The following is a 20,044-nucleotide window of genomic DNA, read 5'->3' on the forward strand; positions in this document are numbered from 1 at the left end:
TAAAGAATCTGCTTGCAATGCAGGAGCCCTGGGTTTGACCCCTGGGTCTGGAAGATCCCCTGGAGAAGGACATAGCAACCCACCCCAGTATTCTTGCCTGGAGAATCCCATGGACAGAGGAGCCTGGTGGGCTACGGTCCACGGGGTCACAGAGTCGGACGTGACAATGCGACTGAGCACGCACGCACAACGTTGTCGGTGCCCCGATCCTCCACAGCCTGCCCTATTCCACTCCCACCCTGTGTAAGAATCACAGTGGCCACACACTCAGTCGGAATCTGCAGTCTCAGATTCCATATTTTGACAAATTATTTCCTAATCTTATCTTTGAGCTCCTTCAAAATCTGAGATAATATCATGCCTAAAGGGTGATGTAAGTATGATGATGTAAGTCGGGTTTTGCAAATCAAGTAAGTCTAGTTAATGCCAACTCCCTAAAAACACATCCGTAAATCACATACCCATTGTCCAGTGGTACGAATTCATTGAGGTTCAGCTGGAATGTGTTCTGATGATTCAGGGCTTGCACTAAACCCACCAAACTCTTGCAGAGAAGTTCCATCGTCAGAGACAGGCACCATTCCAGAGTAAAGTCTGATCACCCCCAATCTAACATCCAGGAACCCCAAGTCTGTGCCTGTGGGTCTTTCCATTCCTGCCTCTGCCTCCATCTCCACCATTATTCGCCACCCAGACCATGAGCATCCCTGCCTCTCTATTTTGGAATAGAGAGTACATACAAACTTGTAGCACTGATCATTTTTATTTGGTGGATATCCCCTTTGGAGCTTCCCAAGTGGCACTAGTGCAGGAGACAGACACAAGAGATGTGGGTTTGATCCTTGGGTCAGGAGGATCCTGCGGTGGAGAAAAGGCAACCCGCTCCAGTATTATTGCTTAGGAAATCCCAAGGACTAAGGAGCCTGGCAGGCTTTAGTCCATGGGGTTGCAAAGAGTTGAGCACAATTGAGCGACTGAGCATGCATGCATATATCCAGTTTGCCTAAAGGGATAGGAAGCTACTTGAAGGTAACTGTTGTGTCTCCCATCTCTTTGAAATCTTATGTTTTAGCAACTATTTCAAAAAAAATTTTGCTAAATGTCAAAATATTTATAGGATCTACTATATTTCCCCCCACACTCTCCTATGCTATAAAAGTTTGCTGTGTCTGCATTAGGGAATAATTTAGTCATTAGCAACTGTGAACAATGCCTCATTATAATCCTTGTGTTAGGAAACCCACAGATGGAAGGGATTTCAGCACAGCTGCTTTACTTCTTCCCATGAAATCGCATTTTCTCTCTTCTTATATTTATTTCTCAGAATCTAAGAAATTTAAGGTAAGGCACACAAAGCCCACGGGGGACATCATGAGAATGTCAGTAACTCAAGCATAAGAGAAGCAGATTTTTTCCCGTTCCCCTTGGTAATGAGGAACATAGGAGCCCTCCTGTCACTGAAGACAGACTCATTTCAGCAGCTGGAGGTCTGGCCACAGAGAAAACACTCAGCTTAGGAAAAAACAGCCAAGGGATGTCCCAAGTTGGCCACGGAGCAGCAGTACAGGGTTGAGGACACTTTAACTCATTGAGGGAAACTCAGGGAAGACCACGTCGAGGCACAGAAAACAAAACTCTTATAGACTGTTGAGAAATTGCCAGAGAAAATCAGATAACAGATGAAATGAGGTTTGTCAGCCACCCCGCTGGTTTCAGGGAACACAGTGCTCACTGCCGCCTCCATGAAATGAGTCACTCCTTGCAGAACCCATCACAGCCTTACAGAAGCCAAGGAAGAAACAGCACTCTGTCCTCCCACCAAAGGTGGGCCAGCTGAGGCGTCAAAGCTTAGAGGGAGAGCGGTGAGTGACACAGGAGAGGAGAGAACCTGGGGGCAGCACCCATGGGAGAGGAGGAAAGGAGACACCAGGGGAGATAGAAGTGAAGCTTATCGAACAGTCCGTGGTGATCTAGGTCCAGGAACAAAGTGGTCACTGAAGTCAGCCTCATGTGGCAAGGTCCAGGGGCCGGTTTCTGCAGCTACTCCTCACAGCCAGGCTCCTCATCGCTGTCCTCCCCTAGAGGAAACTGCCTTGTGTGCTTCTCGGCTGCATACATCCGGGTCTCCATGGGGCAGTCCTGGCTCAGAACTGCCTGCAGCAAGAAGCAGGAAGAGAAATCACTGCCTGTCTCTCACCAGCTTTCCCTTCCCCCTCCCAAACTAGCTCATCCAAGTCTAGGGCTGCTCAGAAGACTCAAGGAGTCAGCAAAGGACCCTCGTTCTGCTTCATATACATGCACAGTCCACCCAAAGCACCAAGGTGGAGCCATGCTGGTCAAGACAATCATCTGATATGTTTTTCATTGAATCCTAATACCAGTAGCATACCTAATGCCAGCTGAAATGGGCATCACCCCTCATTGGACTTTCCTGTCCTTTTCTGTTCCTTTAAGCAGCCTCCACATCCACACCCTTGGGCTTACCAGGTAGCACTAGTGATAAACAACCCGCCTGCCAATGCAGGAGATGTAAGTAAGAGACGCGGGTTCAATCCCTGGGTCAGGAAGATCCCCTGGAGGAGGGGATGGCAACACACTCTAGTATTCTTGCCTGGAGAATCCCATGGACAGAGGAGCCTGGCAGGCTACAGTCCATGGGTTGCAAAGAGTCAGACGTGACTGAAGTGACTCAGCATGCAGCACACACATCTGCCCCCAAGCCACCCAGTCTCTCAAGGTGCTCCTGCTGCAGTAAGAAGAAAGTATCTATTAACTAAAATAATCTGTTGTGGTTCTCTCCCCTGGGCTGTTGGTACTTTAGGAAAAGACCCGATAAGGATAACGACAGATGTGAGTGAAAGAATGAATGCGTGAATGTGCCCAGTGGGATTCTGTCCATGTTGTGGGCATGATTTGGCAATTCACACTTTACAGGGAGGCCTGGCGTGCTGTGATTCATGGGGTCGCGGAGAGTCGGACACAACTGAGCGACTGATCTGATCTGATCTGATCTGACTGCAAGTACAGGATGCCTTTGATGGTCCTTGACCCCAACGCAGTACAAGCCTCCCATTTTCCTTCTGTACTTAGGACCCTTCCTAACTGACCAGTGTAAGGGGTTGTGTAGAGAAGGAAAAAGTAAGGAAGGGGACAAAGGAAAGACAGAGATGAAAGGGGAATCAGAAAACATGGCAAAGCAGAGAGCCTATCAAAGAGGGAGGAAATAGGAGCACAAGATAGGGATTTCCCAGGTGGTCAGTGGTTAAGACTCGGCTCTCCCAAAGCAGGGGGCCTGGGTTTACTCCCTGGTCAGGGAACTAGATTCCATATGCCACAACTGAGACCTAGCACAGCCAAATAAATAAATAAAAACAAATATGTATAAAAAAAAAGAAGCACAGGATGCAAAGGAACGAGAGAGACATGAAAGAAACAAATTATTTTTTCAGCAGTGGTTAGAGCCCCTTACGAGCTTCTCCTCCTTGGCAGGGGGGCTCCTCAAGCAGAAGCAGAGAGGAGCGTAGATGATGTCAGTGACCCCAATGATGACCATGAGCCAGGGGAAGCCAATGGCCCGCACAATGGCACCCCCGGTGGACGGACCTGTGAGGAATAAAGCAAATCTGCAAGCATCTATTGATTCTTGATCGCATGGAGGACACCATGCTAGGGGCCGAAGGTGACCCAGAGGATGCCCCAGGGCCAAATATCTCAGAACCCTAGGAGAATCAGCCTCTGGGCTCCACTTCTGGCAGGTAAACTGTCCATCAAGGGACATTTGGGTTCCCAGGTCCTGGCGCTCTCCTGTCTCTCTGCCAACATACCTATTGCAAAGCCCATGCAAAAAGCCACATCAGCGATGGCATAGACACTGCCATAGACCGGGGCATGGCGCAGGTCCACCAAGTGTCCCATGATGGGCATCATAGAGGAATCCACCATGCCTGGTCAGAACAAGTAGGACATCGCCATCAGTCCTACCCACAGCCCCCCTCCCTGTCTGTAACATCCCCTTCCTCCCCTCCCCGCTTTATTGCACTGTCTCTGTCTGCTGTCTGTCCTCCCTCTTCACTGACACCCATTCCCACCAGGAGTCATGAGCCTGTCTCTCGACACCCCTGCAGGCTGCTCTCCTATCCTCCCTGCCTTTCCATATACCCACTCTGATCTGACCCCGAGCCAACTTTCAGGGGCTTCCAGTCTCCTTGAAGGGTACTTCTTACCTATGGAAATGCCAAGCCCTGCATTGGGGCCAATGAGACCAAAAATATCATGAGCCAGAGGAACCTGCAGGAGAAAAGGAGGAAGAATTATCAGGAATCCGGCAGAGGAGGGGGCAGTGTCAGGTGGGACAGCACAAAAACAAAGGGTTTTCCTACAAAACGCATTTATCAACCAGGTACTAAGTGCCACATGTGTTATCTCTTGATTCTTACACCTCTGATGAAAAAGAATCTTTATCTCCATTTACAGAGATGAAATCTAAACTGGTGCCATTTGGGTTCAATGTCCCATTAAGAGTTTCAGAACATAAGCAGTGAGATCAATTATGAACCTCAGATTTGACTCTGGAGTCACAGCAGTGATTGGCCCATGGACTCTCCCTCCCCTTTTGCTACCCCCCCACCCAGACACACACTTCTGTCCTCATTCTACTTAGAGTGGAGTTTCCTCTCTTTGCTATTTGCAATATCATCCACAGGTGGTGTTGTTGCTATTTTTTTATTTTTTATATCTTTTTTAAAAATTTGTGTATAGTTGCTTTACAATGTTTTTAGTTTCTTCTGTACAATGAACTGAATCAGCCATATGCATAAATACATCCTCTCTCTCTTGCACCTCCCTCCCCTCTCCTCCCTATCCCATCCCTCTAGATGATCAGAGAGCACTGAGCTGAGCTCCCTGTGCTATACAGGAGCTTCTCACTAGCTAGCTATTTTACACACAGTAGTGCATATATGTCAATTAGTTCAGTTCAGTCGCTCAGTCGTGTCCGACTCTCCGCGACCCCATGAATCACAGCACACCAGGCCTCCCTATCCATCACCAACTCTCTGAGTTCACTCAAACTCATGTCCACAGAGTCGGTGATACCATCCAGCCATCTCATTCTCGGTTGTCCCCTTCTCCTCCAGCCCCCAACCCTTCCCAGCATCAGAGTCTTTTCCAGTGAGTCAACTCGTCGCATGAGGTGGCCAAAGTACTGCAGTCTCAGCTTCAGCATCAGTCCTTCCAATGAACACCCAGGATCGATCTCTCTTAGAATGGACTGGTTGGATCTCCTTGCAGTCCAAGGGACTCTCAAGAGTCTTCTCCAACACCACAGTTCAAAAGCATCAATTCTTCGGCGATCAGCTTTCTTCACAGTCCAACTCTCACATCCATACATGACCACGGGAAAAACCATAGCCTTGACTAGACGGACCTTGGTTGGCAAAGTAATGTCTCTGCTTTTTAATATATTATCAAGGTTGGTCATAACTTTCCTTCCAAGGAGTAAGCATCTTTTAATTTCATGGCTGCAATCAGCATCCTCAGTGATTTTGGAGCCCCAAAAAATAAAGTCTGACACTGTTTCCACTGTTTTTCCATCTATTTCCCATGAAGTGATGGGACCAGATGCCATGATCTTTGTTTTCTGAATGTTGAGCTTCAAGCCAACCTTTTCACTCTCCTCTTTCACTTTCATCAAGAGGCTTTTGAGTTCCTCTTCACTTTGTGCCATAAGGGTAGTGTCATCTGCATATCTGAGATTATTGATATTTCTCCCAGCAATCTTGATTCCAGCTTGTGCTTCTTCCAGCCCAGCGTTCCTCATGATGTACTCTGCATATAAGTTAAATAAGCAGGGTGACAATATACAGCCTTGACGTACTCCTTTTCCTATTTGGAACCAGTCTGTTGTTCCATGTACAGTTCTGACTGTTGCTTCCTGACCTGCATACAGGTTTCTCAAGAGGCAGGTCAGGTGGTCTGGTATTCCCATCTCTTTCAGAATTTTCCACATACCAATCTCCTAATTCATCCCACCTTCCCTTCCCCTCATCCCCGCCCCTGTCTGTGTCTGCATCTCAGACGAAGTAAGTCAGAAAGAGAAAAACAAATACTGTATATTAACGCATATATGTGGAATCTGGAAAAATGGTACAGACGAATCTATTTGCAAGGCAGAAGTAGAGATGTATACAGAGGTTTTGGTAAAACCATGACTTGAAGCCAGTGGAGCAAGAAGACAAAGAGTCGCCAACAATCAATTACCCACAAGCTAGAGGCAGGTGGCGTGGTTTGTGCTGCTGCTTCAGCGGCTTGTGACATTCATTCTCTTACCCTCCCGATCTCCAACAGAAGCCTTGTTTTCCTCTCTTGCTGGGTCCTTACCTCCCTCCCTGGGCATTTGCCTCCCGCATCTGCTACACTAGCATACTCACCCCAGAGAGGTTTTGCATACCATTTAGATGTCACTAACAACCGGAGAAGGCAATGGCAAGCCACTCCAGTACTCTTGCCTAGAAAATCACATGGACGGAGGAGCCTGGTGGGCTGCAGTCCATAGGGTCGCTACTAGTCGGACACGACTGAGCGACTTCACTTTCACTTTTCACTTTCACACATTGGAGAAGGAAACAGCAACCTACTCCAGTGTTCTTGCCTGGAGAATCCCAGGGATGGCGGAGCCTGGTTGGCTGCCGTCTATGGGGTCGCACAGAGTTGGACACGACTGAAGCAACTTAGCAGCAGCAGCAGCAGCTAAAAACAGGGCCTTAGGAATGAATTAAATTTTTTTTAATTATTTCATTTTAAATTTTATTTATTTATTGATGTGCTAGGTCTTTGTTGCCACGTGGGCTTTTTTTTTTTTTTTCTCTAGTTACAGTGAGCAGTGGCTATTCTTCATTGCAGTGTGTGGGCTTCTCACTGTGGTGGTTTCTCTTGTTGTGGAACACAGGCTCTAAGCACACAGGCTTCAATAGTTGTGGCACATGGGCTTAGTTGCTCCGCAGCATATGGTATCTACCCAGACCAGGGATCGAACCCATGTCTCCTTATCACTGAGGATTCCTTATCACTGAGTCACCAGGGAAGCCCATAGGGGATAATTCTATTTTATTTCTAGTACTGGTTAAGATTCACAGTGGGCTCCCTATGAGCCAGATATCACTGCAGTTTTGGTCTGGGTAATCCTTTGAGATGGCATCAGAACCCCCTCTACACAGATGTGAATGCTGAGCCAAGGGAGGTGATGTAATGAACTCAGAGTCACATGAGCAACAAATGGCCAAGCTGGGACTGCACCCAATCCCCGATCAGGACTTCCTGCCTTTCTTGAACACTGTACTCAGGGCTTGGTGGCCATCTCATTCCCCCTCAAGCCTAGGAGGCAAGAGTGCTTCTGATCTCCATGCTGGAGAGGAGAAAATGTAGGTTTAGAGAGCTTGGAGGGGACTCATGAAAATAGAAAAGCCCTTCTTTCTTTCTTCCTCTACCAAACACTCTGGTGCTAAAGATGGAAGCACAGATAATGGTTCCTCTAGCGGCTTCTGGGATCCTGTCACTGTGAGCTATGTAAGTGAAGGCATAAAATGCACCATTCTACAGACCCCCAGAATAGATGCCAACATGTACTGCTTCGTGTGCATGCACGCTAAGTCACTTCAGTCATGTTCAACTCTGTGTGACCCTGTGGACTGTAGCCCACCAGGGGCCTCTATCCATGAGATTCTACAGGCAAGAATACTGGAATGGGTTTCCACTTCCTCCTCCAGGAGATCTTCCTGACCCAGGGATCGAACTCCCATCTCTCTCATCTCCTGCATTGGCAGGCAGGTTCTTTACCACTAGCGCCACCTGAGGAGACCATTGCTTCATGTGGCCATCCATAAAACCTCAGATTTCCATCTTCAGCTGCCCCCCCCCCCCAGCCCTCTCCCTCTCCTTCCCCACCTCCTTTCAGTGGGATGGCGTAGCATCTCCCTCAAGGTTAAATTCCTAACTACACAGAAACAGTCTTTCTGACAGTCCTTGCCAAGTCAATCCTCTGCTCATTTCAAAGGAAAGTTGTCTCTAAGTGTCTGACACTTTCCCCACCCTTTGACTCTCTCCAAAAGACCTTATTATACTTACACAAAGCAAGCTGGTACCTACTACCAACATCCCAATCAGGGAGCATAGCCACCTAAAAAAAGAAAAAAAAAAAACAAACAGCATTTTTCAAACAGTGCTAAGGGGTGAGATTCCTTCCACTTACTACCACATCACCAACTCACTGGTCAGTACTACTATCCCTAATTCCAGGAACCTGGTGGGATGTGAGAAGATAAACACATCTCTACAGGACCAGTTTGTACTCAGGTGAGCCCTTCCCCAGTCCCTCATTCACCCCTCATCTCTTCCCTGGCTCCACACCTCTTCCCATAGTAGAAGCAGACAAGGAGCAATGGGACATGGTCTTCCTTCCCCTAGAAGAGGAATCAGTTGACTCAGAAGGTCCTTTCCCCTTGGGAATAATGCTCTAACTTAATGTTGCTGTTGCTTAACTCAGCCTATACCTCTCATCGATACATATTCTATCTAGTCTTCAGGGTCCATCTCAAAAACCACAAAACATACCAAACTTCCTTCCTACTCTGATTTCCTATGGAAATGGTTTTTTAAATTATTTTTCAAACCTTTATGTCACATTCTAAAGGTAAAATTAAAGCTGTTCTCACTGTAGTTGGAGAAATGAAATTCAGACTTATACCTCTTAGTCCCCAACCCTTTTTACACTTGGTGGCCTCTGGAGAGTTCCATGGGGCTCCACGGAAAACAGTTTGACAACTGCCTCTGGGTACTGTTTTCTCCATACCTATTCTCTGTGGAGTTTATCTCTTCAACTGGACAACAAACATCTGGAAAGGAAAGGCTGCCCCTCATATATTCACTGCATCTTCCATAGCAACAAGCTCAGAACCAATCCTTTCTCCATACTGCCCTCCCCACCTATCCATTCCGGCCCTTAGAACAAGCATCTGTGGGTACTTGTTCTACATTTTCAACCTCAGACAAGTTATCACCCATCATCCCAGGTGCAGGGAACACCTCAGAAGACTCTCCCATCTGACTTTTCCCAGATCCCCAGGCTACATACCGACCCATCTTGTTAGCCAGCACACCGAAGAGGCTGGTGCCAATGAGGTAGGACACACTGGCGGGCAAGAAGGCTAGACCTGCAGAAAGACACAGGACCTCACCTTAGGCTACTCTGAAACACCTTGGGTCTTACAAGACAGTGAAGTCTCCCCATTACCTTCAAGGATCCCAAACCATTGTTTTGTGGGTTAGAGAACCCTGTGCAAACCCAGAGCAGATGACATAGGGCTCCCATGCCTCTGCTGTCCTCAAGAGCAGGGATTTATAATGTTTTCTTGACTTCTTAGCCCTCTGCATATAAACCAAATGCTTTTCTACCATAGGCCTGATCCTATGCTCCGTTCCGTTCAGTCGCTCAGTCGTGTCCGACTCTTTGCGACCCCGTGGACTGTAGCCTACCAGGCTTCTCCGTCCATGGGATTCTCCAGGCAAGGATGCTGGAGTGGGTTACCATCTCCTTCTCCAGGGAATCTTCCCAACCCAGGGATCGAACCCGGGTCTCCCGCATTGGAGGCAGACGCTTTAACCTCTGAGCCACCAGGGAAGCCCGATCCTATGCTAGTTTTAGAAATTAATCCAATTGTCGGGTTTGTAGACATGTAAAAGCTCATTCTGCTTATACAAAAATTCTGTTAGACTTGTGCCATCCTAATGTCCTTAAACCATGGCAACAGTCTGCTTCTAAATTGGAAAATTAAAAACAATAGCTGGAAATCAGAGTCAGGGCTATGGGAAATCCAAGATGGCTGCTTGGCTTTTCCCAGCTCCCTGACAAACTTCATTTTTTATTTGATGGGTTAAAGCCTCCCTGGCTACAGGGCCTCCATAATGAAAAATCACAGAATATTAAGTTTTATAAATTGTTAAATTAAGTTTCTAGTTTTGTTAATGTCTAGTGTTTACTAAGACTCACTGCTGAGACAGTTCCTTGTTATGTGATACTGCTAAAAGATTTAATTAAGTTATTAAAAAGGACACTCTAGGTTAGTTTCTAAGGCTGATCTCAGTAACCAGTCTTGAGATAAAGGTCAGATGCTCCATAATGTAAAACCAGGAGATTAACACCAGACTACAATCATTTAACGAATGAAGTCAGGTGACTTGGGGTATACCAGGCTTTATCTAATGAAAGTTCTTGACTTATAATTCTTATTTTACTAATAACTTCTAGCTATGGCTATATTATTTTCTATGTCACTTGTTTCACTGAGTCTGTGATATAATGCTGAACTGACAGTTCCATATGAGATCAATAATTGTAATAATGTGACTCTGGGTATGGGAAAAAGCAACAAGAGGAAATATTTTCCTGGACCAGGAGGCTAGTAAGACAGTGGTCCAGAGACTTTTAATACTTGCAAGGCCTGGTCCAATTTTAGCACACTGAGTGGCCTATCACTTCCCTACACCTGGGAATGAGCCTTCCCAGCACCGCGGGACACAACGGCCATGAAATGGTGTCACATGGTCAGATATGTGGCTATGAAGGGACCCTGCTGACTGGAAGTTGGTACTTGCCAGCTGCCTCTACAAAGATTACATCATGACCATTGCAAGCTGCTGACCTTCAACACCCCCTGAAAGAAGCTCAGGGTGAAAATCAGGAATGAGGCACTCTGTGCTCTGAAAAAAAAAAAAAAAAAACTGGCAGGACAGGCCTTCAGATAGTTAGATCTTTTCAGAAAAAGGTTTTATGAGTTCCAATTCTTGCATCTTCTCATACCTAGAAAAACACTGACGTCATTAATGGTGAAATCTGCTTTGGCTATTAAAAAAAAAATTTTTTTTTTTTACAATTAAAGTCAAAATAGAGTAGCTATGGTTCAGACATCCTGGGAAATAACTATTTCCCAGATATCCTGAAAAATGATATTATGGCTGTGATTTCAGATTAGACGCTGTGACCTAATGTAGAACTTAATGCTCCTGTAATGCATTTTTGCTTCTGTACTTTGCTTGCTGCTCGTAAAACCAAAGTTACTCCATTTTAAGATAAGGTTGTTTTTAAGTAAAGATTCCTAAAATTGTTTTAGAAAAAATAAAAAAATTAAAAAAAAAGAGCAGGGGTTTGTTTAGATTTTCTTGGGCTCCAAAATCACTGTAGACAGTGACTTCATCCAGGAAATTAAAAGACACTTGCTCCTTGGAAGAAAAGCTATGACAAACCTAGACAGCGTATTAAAAAGCAGAGACATCACTTTGCTGACTAAGGTTCATATAGTCAAAGCTACAGTTTTTTCAGTAGTCATTTACAGATGTGAGAGCTGGACCATAAAGAAGGCTGAGCACTGAAGAATTGATGCTATCAAACTGTGGTACTGGAGAGTCTCAGTACCACTCTTGAGAGTCCCTTGGACTGTAGGGAGATCAAACCAATCAATTCTAAAGGAAATCAACCCCCTGAATATTCACTGGAAGTACTCATGCTGAAGCTCCAATACTTTGGCCACCTGCTGTGAAGAACTGACTCATTGGAAAAAATCCTGATGCTGGGAAAGAATGAGGGCAGGAGGAGAAGTGGATGACAGAGGATGAGATCATTGGATGGTACCACCAACTCAATGGAGATGAGTTTGAGCAAACTCCGGGAAACAGTGAAGGACAGGGAAGCCTAGCATGCTGCATTTCATAGGGTCACAAAGAATCAAACCAACTTAGCGACTGAACAAACACATTTAATGTCACGTTCCCCTCCAGCTCCCCTCTTAGACTTCCTGATGAATGACTTTGCTGAGCCATTCTCGTGTATAAAATACCCGTGATTATCAGCATAAGAGCATAAGCTTTAGAGAAAGACATACAGTACATACTTCCTGGGAAGTAAAATTTCTGCCTTATTATTTACCTGTTCTTCTACTGCTCTGACAGTGCCTTTTATTTTTGGCCACACCACACAGCTTGCAGAAACTCAGTTCCCCAACCAGGGATTGAACCCATCCCCTCTGCAGTGGAAGCATGGAGTCCTGGTCCACCACTGGACTGCCAGGGAATTCCTTTTGATGGGACTTTGAACAAGTTACTAAACCTTTCTGATCTTTGGTTTCCACATCCAGGAAACACAAAGCTGTGATTCTATCACACCAGATTACATGAAGAAGCAAATTAGATATTAATAAATGTATGTAAAAGAATATTGTAAACTGAAGCCCTTGTCCCATTGTTTTTTGTGAGAATAGAGTCAAGTACCCTGGAGCATGGGCTTTGCTGCTGGGTTCAAACTGTGGCTTAACCACTCTGTGACCATGGGAAATTTACCCTCTCTGAGTCTTATTTTTTTCTTTCATTTTTTCAGTATTTTTAATGAGCTTTTACTATGTAGTAGGTATTCCAGGAACCAGGATTAGAAGAGTGAATAAAATAGACAAAATCCTAGACTCCAGGGAGCTTACATTCCAAGGGAGGGAGATAGACAATAAACAAGTAAATAAATAAATGAAAAAAGGTGACTTTGACAGTGGCAAGTTCTGTGAAGAAAGTTTAATGTGGTGATATGCAAGAGGGACCAGGAATAAGGGCTAACTTAGGTTCAGGGGGTTAGGGAAGACTCCTTTGAGAAGGTAGTATTTAAACCTGGAACTGAATAACAAAAACAGAAGGTTTTTTTTAGCAAGAAAAACAAACAGAAACACCTAATGCAAATAGGAAGGATTATTGAATGGACAAGTCTAGAGTTCTGAAGAGAGATTCTAAAGAAAAATAAAAGGGTTCAACTAACTGGTTTATGAATTAGTTTTCTTTTTTTAATTTTGTAAACATTTATTTATTTGTCTGTGTTGGGTCTTAGTTTTGTCATGGGAAATCTTCGCTGTGGTATGCATTATCTTTAGTTGCAGCTTGTGGGATCTAGTTCCCTGCATTTGTGTATGTGTACTCAGTTGTGTCGGACTCTTTGCAACCCCACGGACTGTAGCTCTTCAGGGTCCTCTATCCACGGAATTTTCCAGGCAAGAATACTGGAGTGGGTTGCTATTTCCTTCTACAGGGGATCGACCCAACCCAGGAATCTAACCCAAGTCTCTTCTATCTCCTGTACTGGCAGCCAAATTCTTTACCACTAGCGCCACCTGGGAAGCCACCTGACCAGGGATCAAACCTGGGCCGCCTGCATTGGCAGGGTGGAGCCTCAGCCACTGGACCACCAAGGAAGTCCCTAAGAATTCAATTCTTAAAGCCAGGGGAATGGCTGGGATGACCCAGGAAAGATCAGAGAGAGAACACGTATCGATGGTCTGAGCCTTCAGGGACTCCTTCCTTTAAAAGTTAACAAAAGAGGAGGTGAGAGCAAAGGTGATACGGAGCCAATTAGGTAGATGGGAGGAGATGGAATCCAGAAGGGAAGGGAAAAGAAAAGGAAAGGAAAGAAATAAAAATGAAGTCTGGCCTCTGGAGGAGTTGGAACATTTCAACCATATAGAGAAGGCCCTAGACGTGCACACAGGTCCGGGGAAGTAAGTATATCTAGTGATGGGAACATGCAAGGTCCCTTTCTGTTGCTTCTATTTCCTCAGTGAATGACTAGGAGTTGAGAATGATGAAGGCGAAGGGATGAGAATGTGGAGGAGTAAGCCAGTCCTTTCAGAAAGTAGGAAGAATGAAACTAGGGACTTAAAAGAAAGATTCTTTATTTTAAGTGTGATAGTGTGAAAGTCCACTTTAGATTCATGGTCTTTATTTTGTTTTTTCTTTTTCTTGTTCTTTTTAAAAATTTTTCATTTCTTTATTTTTTCTTTTAATTTTAGATTTATAGCCATCAATACAAGGTGAGACCAAGAGCCAAGTATGTGTTTTCCTATAGCCCCATTTCACTGCTCAGGTGCAGGCAAGGAGTGGGCAACCAGACAGGCTTAACCAGACTTAAGGCTTCTCACGTGATAATCCCAGAGGGAGAGCGGATGGGGCAAAGGCATTAACAATGCTTTCAAAGGAGTGATATTAATGATGGATGTGGATTCATCATATGAACTCCAAACTGAGTAAAGAAAGAAGTGCAGGAACTTCTCTGGTGGTCTGGAGATTAAGACTCTGTGTTTCTGATGCCAAGGATATGAGTTTGATCCCTAACTGGAGAACTAAGATCCCACATGCCTCACAACCAATAAATAAATAAGAAGGAAGTGAACACACGAGTAGTGATGTAAACGGAGAAAGAACTGAATGGACTGCTGATCTCAGTGTAGCCAAAATTTGTTAATATAAGGGTATTAGAAGACCTAATACCCTGGTGGTATTGGAGAAGACTCTGGAGAGTCCCTTGGACTGCAAGGAGATCCAACCAGTCCATCCTAAAGGAAATCAGTCCTGAATATTCATTGGAAAGACTGGTGTTGAAGCTGAAACTCCAATACTTTGGCCACCTGATGCAAAGAGCTGACTCATTTGAAAAGACCCTGATGCTGGGAAAGATTGAAGGCGGGAGGAGAAGGAGACGACAGAGGATAAGATGGTTGGATGGCATCACTGACTGAACGGACATGAGTTTGAGTGAACTCCTGGAGTTGGTGATGGACAGGGAGGCCTGGCATGCTATAGTCCACAGGGTCACAAAGAGTCGGACACGACTGAGCGATTAAACTGATACTGATTAGAAGACCTGAGCAGGGAATACGGAAGGTGATAACCTGGAGTTTTCATTTCAGAGGTGTTTCAATTAATGTTGATTTCAAGGTCCATATTACAGAAATGTTTGATTGGTTATGGTGGAGAGGAGAAGATCATTGCAAGAAAGTAGATTAAGGAATAGGCTGAGATATAGGTAGAGTTATCCACCTGGATACTAAAGTCACCAAAAGTGGTGACAGGAGTAAAGGTAAAAAGAATATAAACCAGGTGTTGGTGGATTTAATGAATGAGAAGGGACACCTCAAGGATCAGTAGATAATTGCAGTGAAGAGGGGTGGGGCAGTACAATCTGATGACATGATCTTCAATAGAATCGAGGTCTTTTTTTCTTTGAGGCTGTACCAGGAAGCATGAACCAGTGGGATAATGGTTCCCTGACCAGGGATCTATCTAACCTCTGCCCCACGTCTTTAGAAGCACAAAGTCCTAACCATTGGACCACCAGGGAAGTCCCTGGGAATCAGGGTTGAAGGAAAATGAGGAAGAAATGACTTAGAAGCAGCAAAGGAAAGCCAAGTCTAAAGGAGTGTGTGTGTGTGTGTGTGTGTGTGTGTGTGTGCGCACGCTTAGTCACTCAGTTGTGTCTGATGATTTGTGACCCCATGGACTATAACCCACAAGTCTCCTTTGTCCATGGGACTCTCCAGGCAAGAATAGTAGAATGGGTTTGCCATTCCCTTCTGCAGGGGATCTTCCTGGGTTTCCTGCATTTCAGGTGGATTCTTTACCATCTAAAACCCCAGGGAAGCCCCAGAACTTCCATCAGTGGGAGTGGGGGGAAATGGTGTTCTCAGAAAACATTTAGGTCTTAGGGCAAGAAGATGAAAAAAGTGTTCAGGGAAGAGGCTGAGGGCATAAGGACACTTGCCTGTGGCAGAGACTTCAACAGGACTCAGGATCTGGGAGGGCAGTGGGAAGTCGGTTCAGATTAAGAAATCTCTGAAATATGAGAATAATAATTCCTACCAGACAGGCTAGTAATCAGGGATAAGTGACTAACGTAAAACAACCATTTGGCAAGGCCCCTGGAACAGAATAAGTGCCCCCCTGAGTATCATCCTTAACTAGCACCACCATAAACAGTGGGTAGCATGCTCAAGACTGAACCCAGACCTTCTCCCTCTGACAGCAGGTGCTTCCACCACCCACACCAGCAGTGTGGCAGCACAGACGGCTCTGGCATAAAGAGCTGCATGGAATCAGCAGGATGAGTTTCCTTCAGTCTTACTAGCTTCCCTCTGTCTCTCTGTATCCAGAGGAAACAGTGCTGTCTAATAGAAACTGTCATGATGATTACAAATAAACTGAAAGTCAATAATTCACCAGTTACTGGCTGATGTCTTGTTTGCTTTTAATATCCTCTTCTATGGGCTGGAGGTGAAACACACCTTAATATATTTGTCTAGTCTATCTGTGCAGGTGGCAATCTGTTTCAAACTGTAACCATATAACCGTGTATTTATGTTTCATTGCTTTAAAAAAAAAATTAATGGTATAGCTACTCAATTGTTTGAGGCTTCCCAGGTAGCTCAGTGGTAAAGAACCTGCCTGCCAATCCAGGAGATTCGGGTTTGATCCCTGGATCAGGGAGATCCCCTGGAGAAGGAAACAGCAACCCACTCCAGTGTTCTTGCCTGGGAAATCCCATAGACAGAGAAGCCTGGCGGGTTACAGTCAGGGATCACAAAAGAGTCAGACATGATTTAGTGACTAAACAACAAACATTCAATTGTTTACCTCATATCTGGAAATGGGCACCAGCAGGAAGACCACAGGCCTGCTAGATCCATCTCCTTGACATCGTTTCAAGTGACGTGGAATTTCCTGAATGAGATTTTCCTCAATCAATGTGGCTTGTTCTTTAGGATCTGAGTGTAACTTGCAATTCAGTAGCATTTTGCGCAAATGAGGTGTTCCATACTGTATGTCTGCAGACATATTAGATTTCACAGCATATCTTCAAGGGTTTGGGATTACACATAGCTGTGACTGCTAAAGTGATTTCAACAAAAAGTGATGAAAACAGAAATGGGTTTATTTCCTGAGTATATACTGTATCCCAAGTGCCATGCTCATGCCTTTAGAACATGTGTGTGCGTGCACTAAGTTGTGTCTGACTCTTTGCAGCCCCATGAACGGTAGCCTTCCAGGCTCGTCTGTCTATGGGATTTTCAAGGCAAGAATACTGGAGTGGGTTGCTGTTTGCTACTCCAGGGGGTCTTCCCGACCCAGGGATCGACGAATCCCTTGTGTCTCCTGCATTGGCAGGCAAATTCTTTACCACTGGCGCCACCTGGGAAGCCCTTAGCATACATAAGTCTATTTAACCCTGAAAACAACCAGAAAAGTGCCTCCATTTTTACAAATGAAAAAAAAAAAATGTTGAGTTTGAAGACATTAAGTAATTTATCCAAAGACACACCCAGTAAGTGGTTGAGTCAGGATTTCAACGCAGGTGGGCATATTTCCAAAGCCTGAGCTTTTTCCTCCACCAGGTGAGAGTAGTGGGCACACAGCGGGCCACTTGGAGAGTGTTCAGCCACGGGCTACAAATTGTTCCACCCAACAACTTGAAGAGGGGTCTGCATGGAGAGCAGTCTTTTTCTGTGTGGTCACTAATGCCATATCAGTATCACCGGGAAACTTACCAGGAATGCAAATTGTTTCTACTGTATTGTTGGAAGGGAACTGCAATCTGAATGTTAATACACTCTCCAGATGAGAACCTCTGCATTTAGACTTACAGATGCAGAGGGCACTGAAGAAAGTTGTAAGCGATGGTGGAGGACAAGACCTCCTCAGTCTCTCACTCACTCTCCTGAGAGCTTTCTACTTCAGCCTTGCCTGCAGAAGGCACTGTCTGACATCAAGCCTGTACACTTCATTGAGTCTCACCAGCCTCTCTCTCTGTTTCTCTGTTCCCTGAGCGGAAATAGTGCAGCCTAACAGAAACTGTCAGGATGATTACAACTAAACCCAAAGTCAGCAATTCACCAGTTACTGACTAATGGCTCCATTCTGTTCCGTTGCTCAGTCGTGTCCGACTCTATGCGACCCCGTGGACTGTAGCCTACCAGGCTTCTCTGTCCATGGGATTCTCCAGGCAAGAATACTGGAGTGGGTTACCGTTTCCTTCTCCAGGGGATCTTCCCGACCCAGGGATCGAACCCGGGTCTCCCGCATTGGAGGCAGACGCTTTAACCTCTGAGCCACCAGGCTAGTTTGTTTTTAATACTCCTGTGGGATGAAGAAGAACTGGGGAGGGCCCATTCTGAGCTATGGTTGGTGGCCTGTCTGTCCAAGAGCCCAAGCGTCTGGAATCTTGGGGTAGGGGATGTTTATTTGCATTGAGCACCAACTCAATTAACTGTCATGGTCAGAGGCAGCTGCAGCTTGGAAAAATCCAATTTGGCGCTAGGAGTGCAGCTGGGAGCCTTGCTTAGCATGGTCCCCTAAAAAATTATATTTAGTGCTTGTCATTGCACATTAAGCTATCTCAGGTCTTTATCAGTTTCCCCTCTGGCCACATAAGCTCTCCTCCCGGGAGTGATTGAGTGATTTGCACATAACCTTCTCTGTTGCCTTTCCTTAGGCTTCCTGGAAAGATTCAGGGCCTCCTCCTTCAGATGAGTCATGAGGACATATATCCATGGAGCAGAGGAGGCTGGAGGCCCCCCTCACAGTACAGTGTACTCCATTAGCACCTTTCTAGAGGTTAAAAAAAAAAAAGCAAAAGGGTAATCTGGGGGACAGTGAGTGGGACAGATAAAACTGTAAGATTGGTCAAAAAGAACTTTTTGGCAAGCTCAATATCAATGATGGTGATGGTGGTACTTGCTAATATTCTACAGGTAAAAAGCATTTTCACAGATTATGTGACTTATTCCCCAGTTGTTCAGTTGCTAAGTCATGTCCGACTCTTCACGACCCCATGGACTGCAGCACTCCAAGCCTCCTTGTCCCTTACTATCTCCTGGAGTTTGCCCAAGTTCATGTCCATTGAGTTAGTGATGCCATCCAACCATCAATCCTCTGTTGCCCTCTTCTCCTTTTGCCTTCAATCTTTCCCAGCATCAGGGTCAGATTTACCCTCTGAACTCTTGGTACTCTGATAGCCATATTAGTGATAGGAAAGTGAAGCTCAGAAATCTGATGTGATTTGCACAAGTTTGCATAGCAAATTAATGGAGCAGAAAGGAAAAACCAAGGTCATTTGATGAGCAGTCATTCATCCACACAGCTAGGTGAGTTGCCCCTCCATCACCCCTGTCAAGCCCTCCTGCTCTGTGTACTGGGGACTGCTTCTTGAAGGAACTGCCTACCCAATCAGGCTAGATTCACAGATGCAGACAGAAGAGGTAATTTGATGAAGGAAGAATGCTGTCCCTCTATGACTCTCAAGATCTGGCCCTGATGATGCTTACTGATGACCTCAGAAAGGGTCCCTGGCTCATACCTTTGCCAAAATTCATGTTGAGGACTGAGGTCACTTACCTAGCTGCCACTCAGGAGCACACATAGTCTGCAGCATCCAGATAGGCAGTGTGGGCTCCAGCATGGCCACCCCCATGTTGGCAAAGCAGATGGAGCCTGGGGAGACAGTCCAGTGAGCCCCCAAGGCAGTCCTGAAGCTCAGACCCTCCCTCCCAAAGGGATGCAATGTCAGCTTACCTGCAGCCACCAGGATATAAGGGTCTCTGAGAAGCGTGAGAAGTGGAGTCCCCTTGGCACTCTGAGAACAAGGACAACAAAAAACTTCATCTATACAGTGTATATGCCTCTCCTGTTTCACAGAATCTGAGAGCACGCAGGCAGGACCTTAGAGATCACCTACTTCAGCTCCCTTACTGCAGAGATCAGCCACCCACAGGTCACAGAAGGAGAAGTGATGTACCCAGTGTCACAGAGTGAGCTGGTGGCAACCACATGGACCCCGTGTGAAAGGCAGTCACAAAGGGTGGGACAATATATTCCAGACATAAGTCCTGCCTTCAAATGACCACCAACCAGATCAGAATGGGTTGTCAGCAAGGCTGCCACTGGACAACAAGTGTCTGGATGCCTAGCCCCTCCACTTGATCTCCCCAGCACTGACATTTATCCAGGGAAAACCACAGGCAGATCACTGAGTTCCAGAGGTGAGTCCAGAGGTGACAACTCACAGAGCTGCTCAGGCCTTCTGAATGCTTTGTTCTGACAATGTGGAGCCATTCTGAACTGGCATTACCAAAGAAACCTGAACATATAGATTAAAACGTCAGCCTGAATGTCCAATTATAACACTGCCTGTCCTTCA

The 20,044-nt window shown here is 45.6% G+C and overlaps 1 protein-coding gene across 4 annotated transcripts in view; it reads right to left on the bottom strand.

The window, feature by feature from the left end:
• Positions 1 to 1,119: 1,119 nt before the first annotated feature.
• SLC18A1 (solute carrier family 18 member A1) overlaps positions 1,120 to 20,044 on the bottom strand; it is a 33,890-nt gene continuing 14,965 nt past the window's right edge. For 2 of the 4 annotated variants that reach the window (XM_088837706.1, XM_055427899.2), the window contains 8 exons: positions 19,420 to 19,480; positions 19,243 to 19,338; positions 9,128 to 9,206; positions 8,122 to 8,173; positions 4,224 to 4,287; positions 3,825 to 3,944; positions 3,470 to 3,603; positions 1,120 to 2,154 (listed from right to left, as the gene is read on the bottom strand). In XM_088837706.1, coding sequence (XP_088693832.1) covers positions 2,041 to 2,154; positions 3,470 to 3,603; positions 3,825 to 3,944; positions 4,224 to 4,287; positions 8,122 to 8,173; positions 9,128 to 9,206; positions 19,243 to 19,338; positions 19,420 to 19,480 — 720 coding nt within the window. In that variant the 3' untranslated portion in view covers positions 1,120 to 2,040. The remainder of the gene's footprint in view (positions 2,155 to 3,469; positions 3,604 to 3,824; positions 3,945 to 4,223; positions 4,288 to 8,121; positions 8,174 to 9,127; positions 9,207 to 19,242; positions 19,339 to 19,419; positions 19,481 to 20,044) is intronic. The other 2 variants (XM_088837708.1, XM_088837707.1) reach the window with 1 other exon arrangement.

The sequence above is a fragment of the Moschus berezovskii genome, chromosome 7, assembly GCF_049115385.1.
Source record: "Moschus berezovskii isolate FMDL1 chromosome 7, NW_MosBer_1.0, whole genome shotgun sequence".
NCBI lineage: Eukaryota > Metazoa > Chordata > Mammalia > Artiodactyla > Moschidae > Moschus > Moschus berezovskii.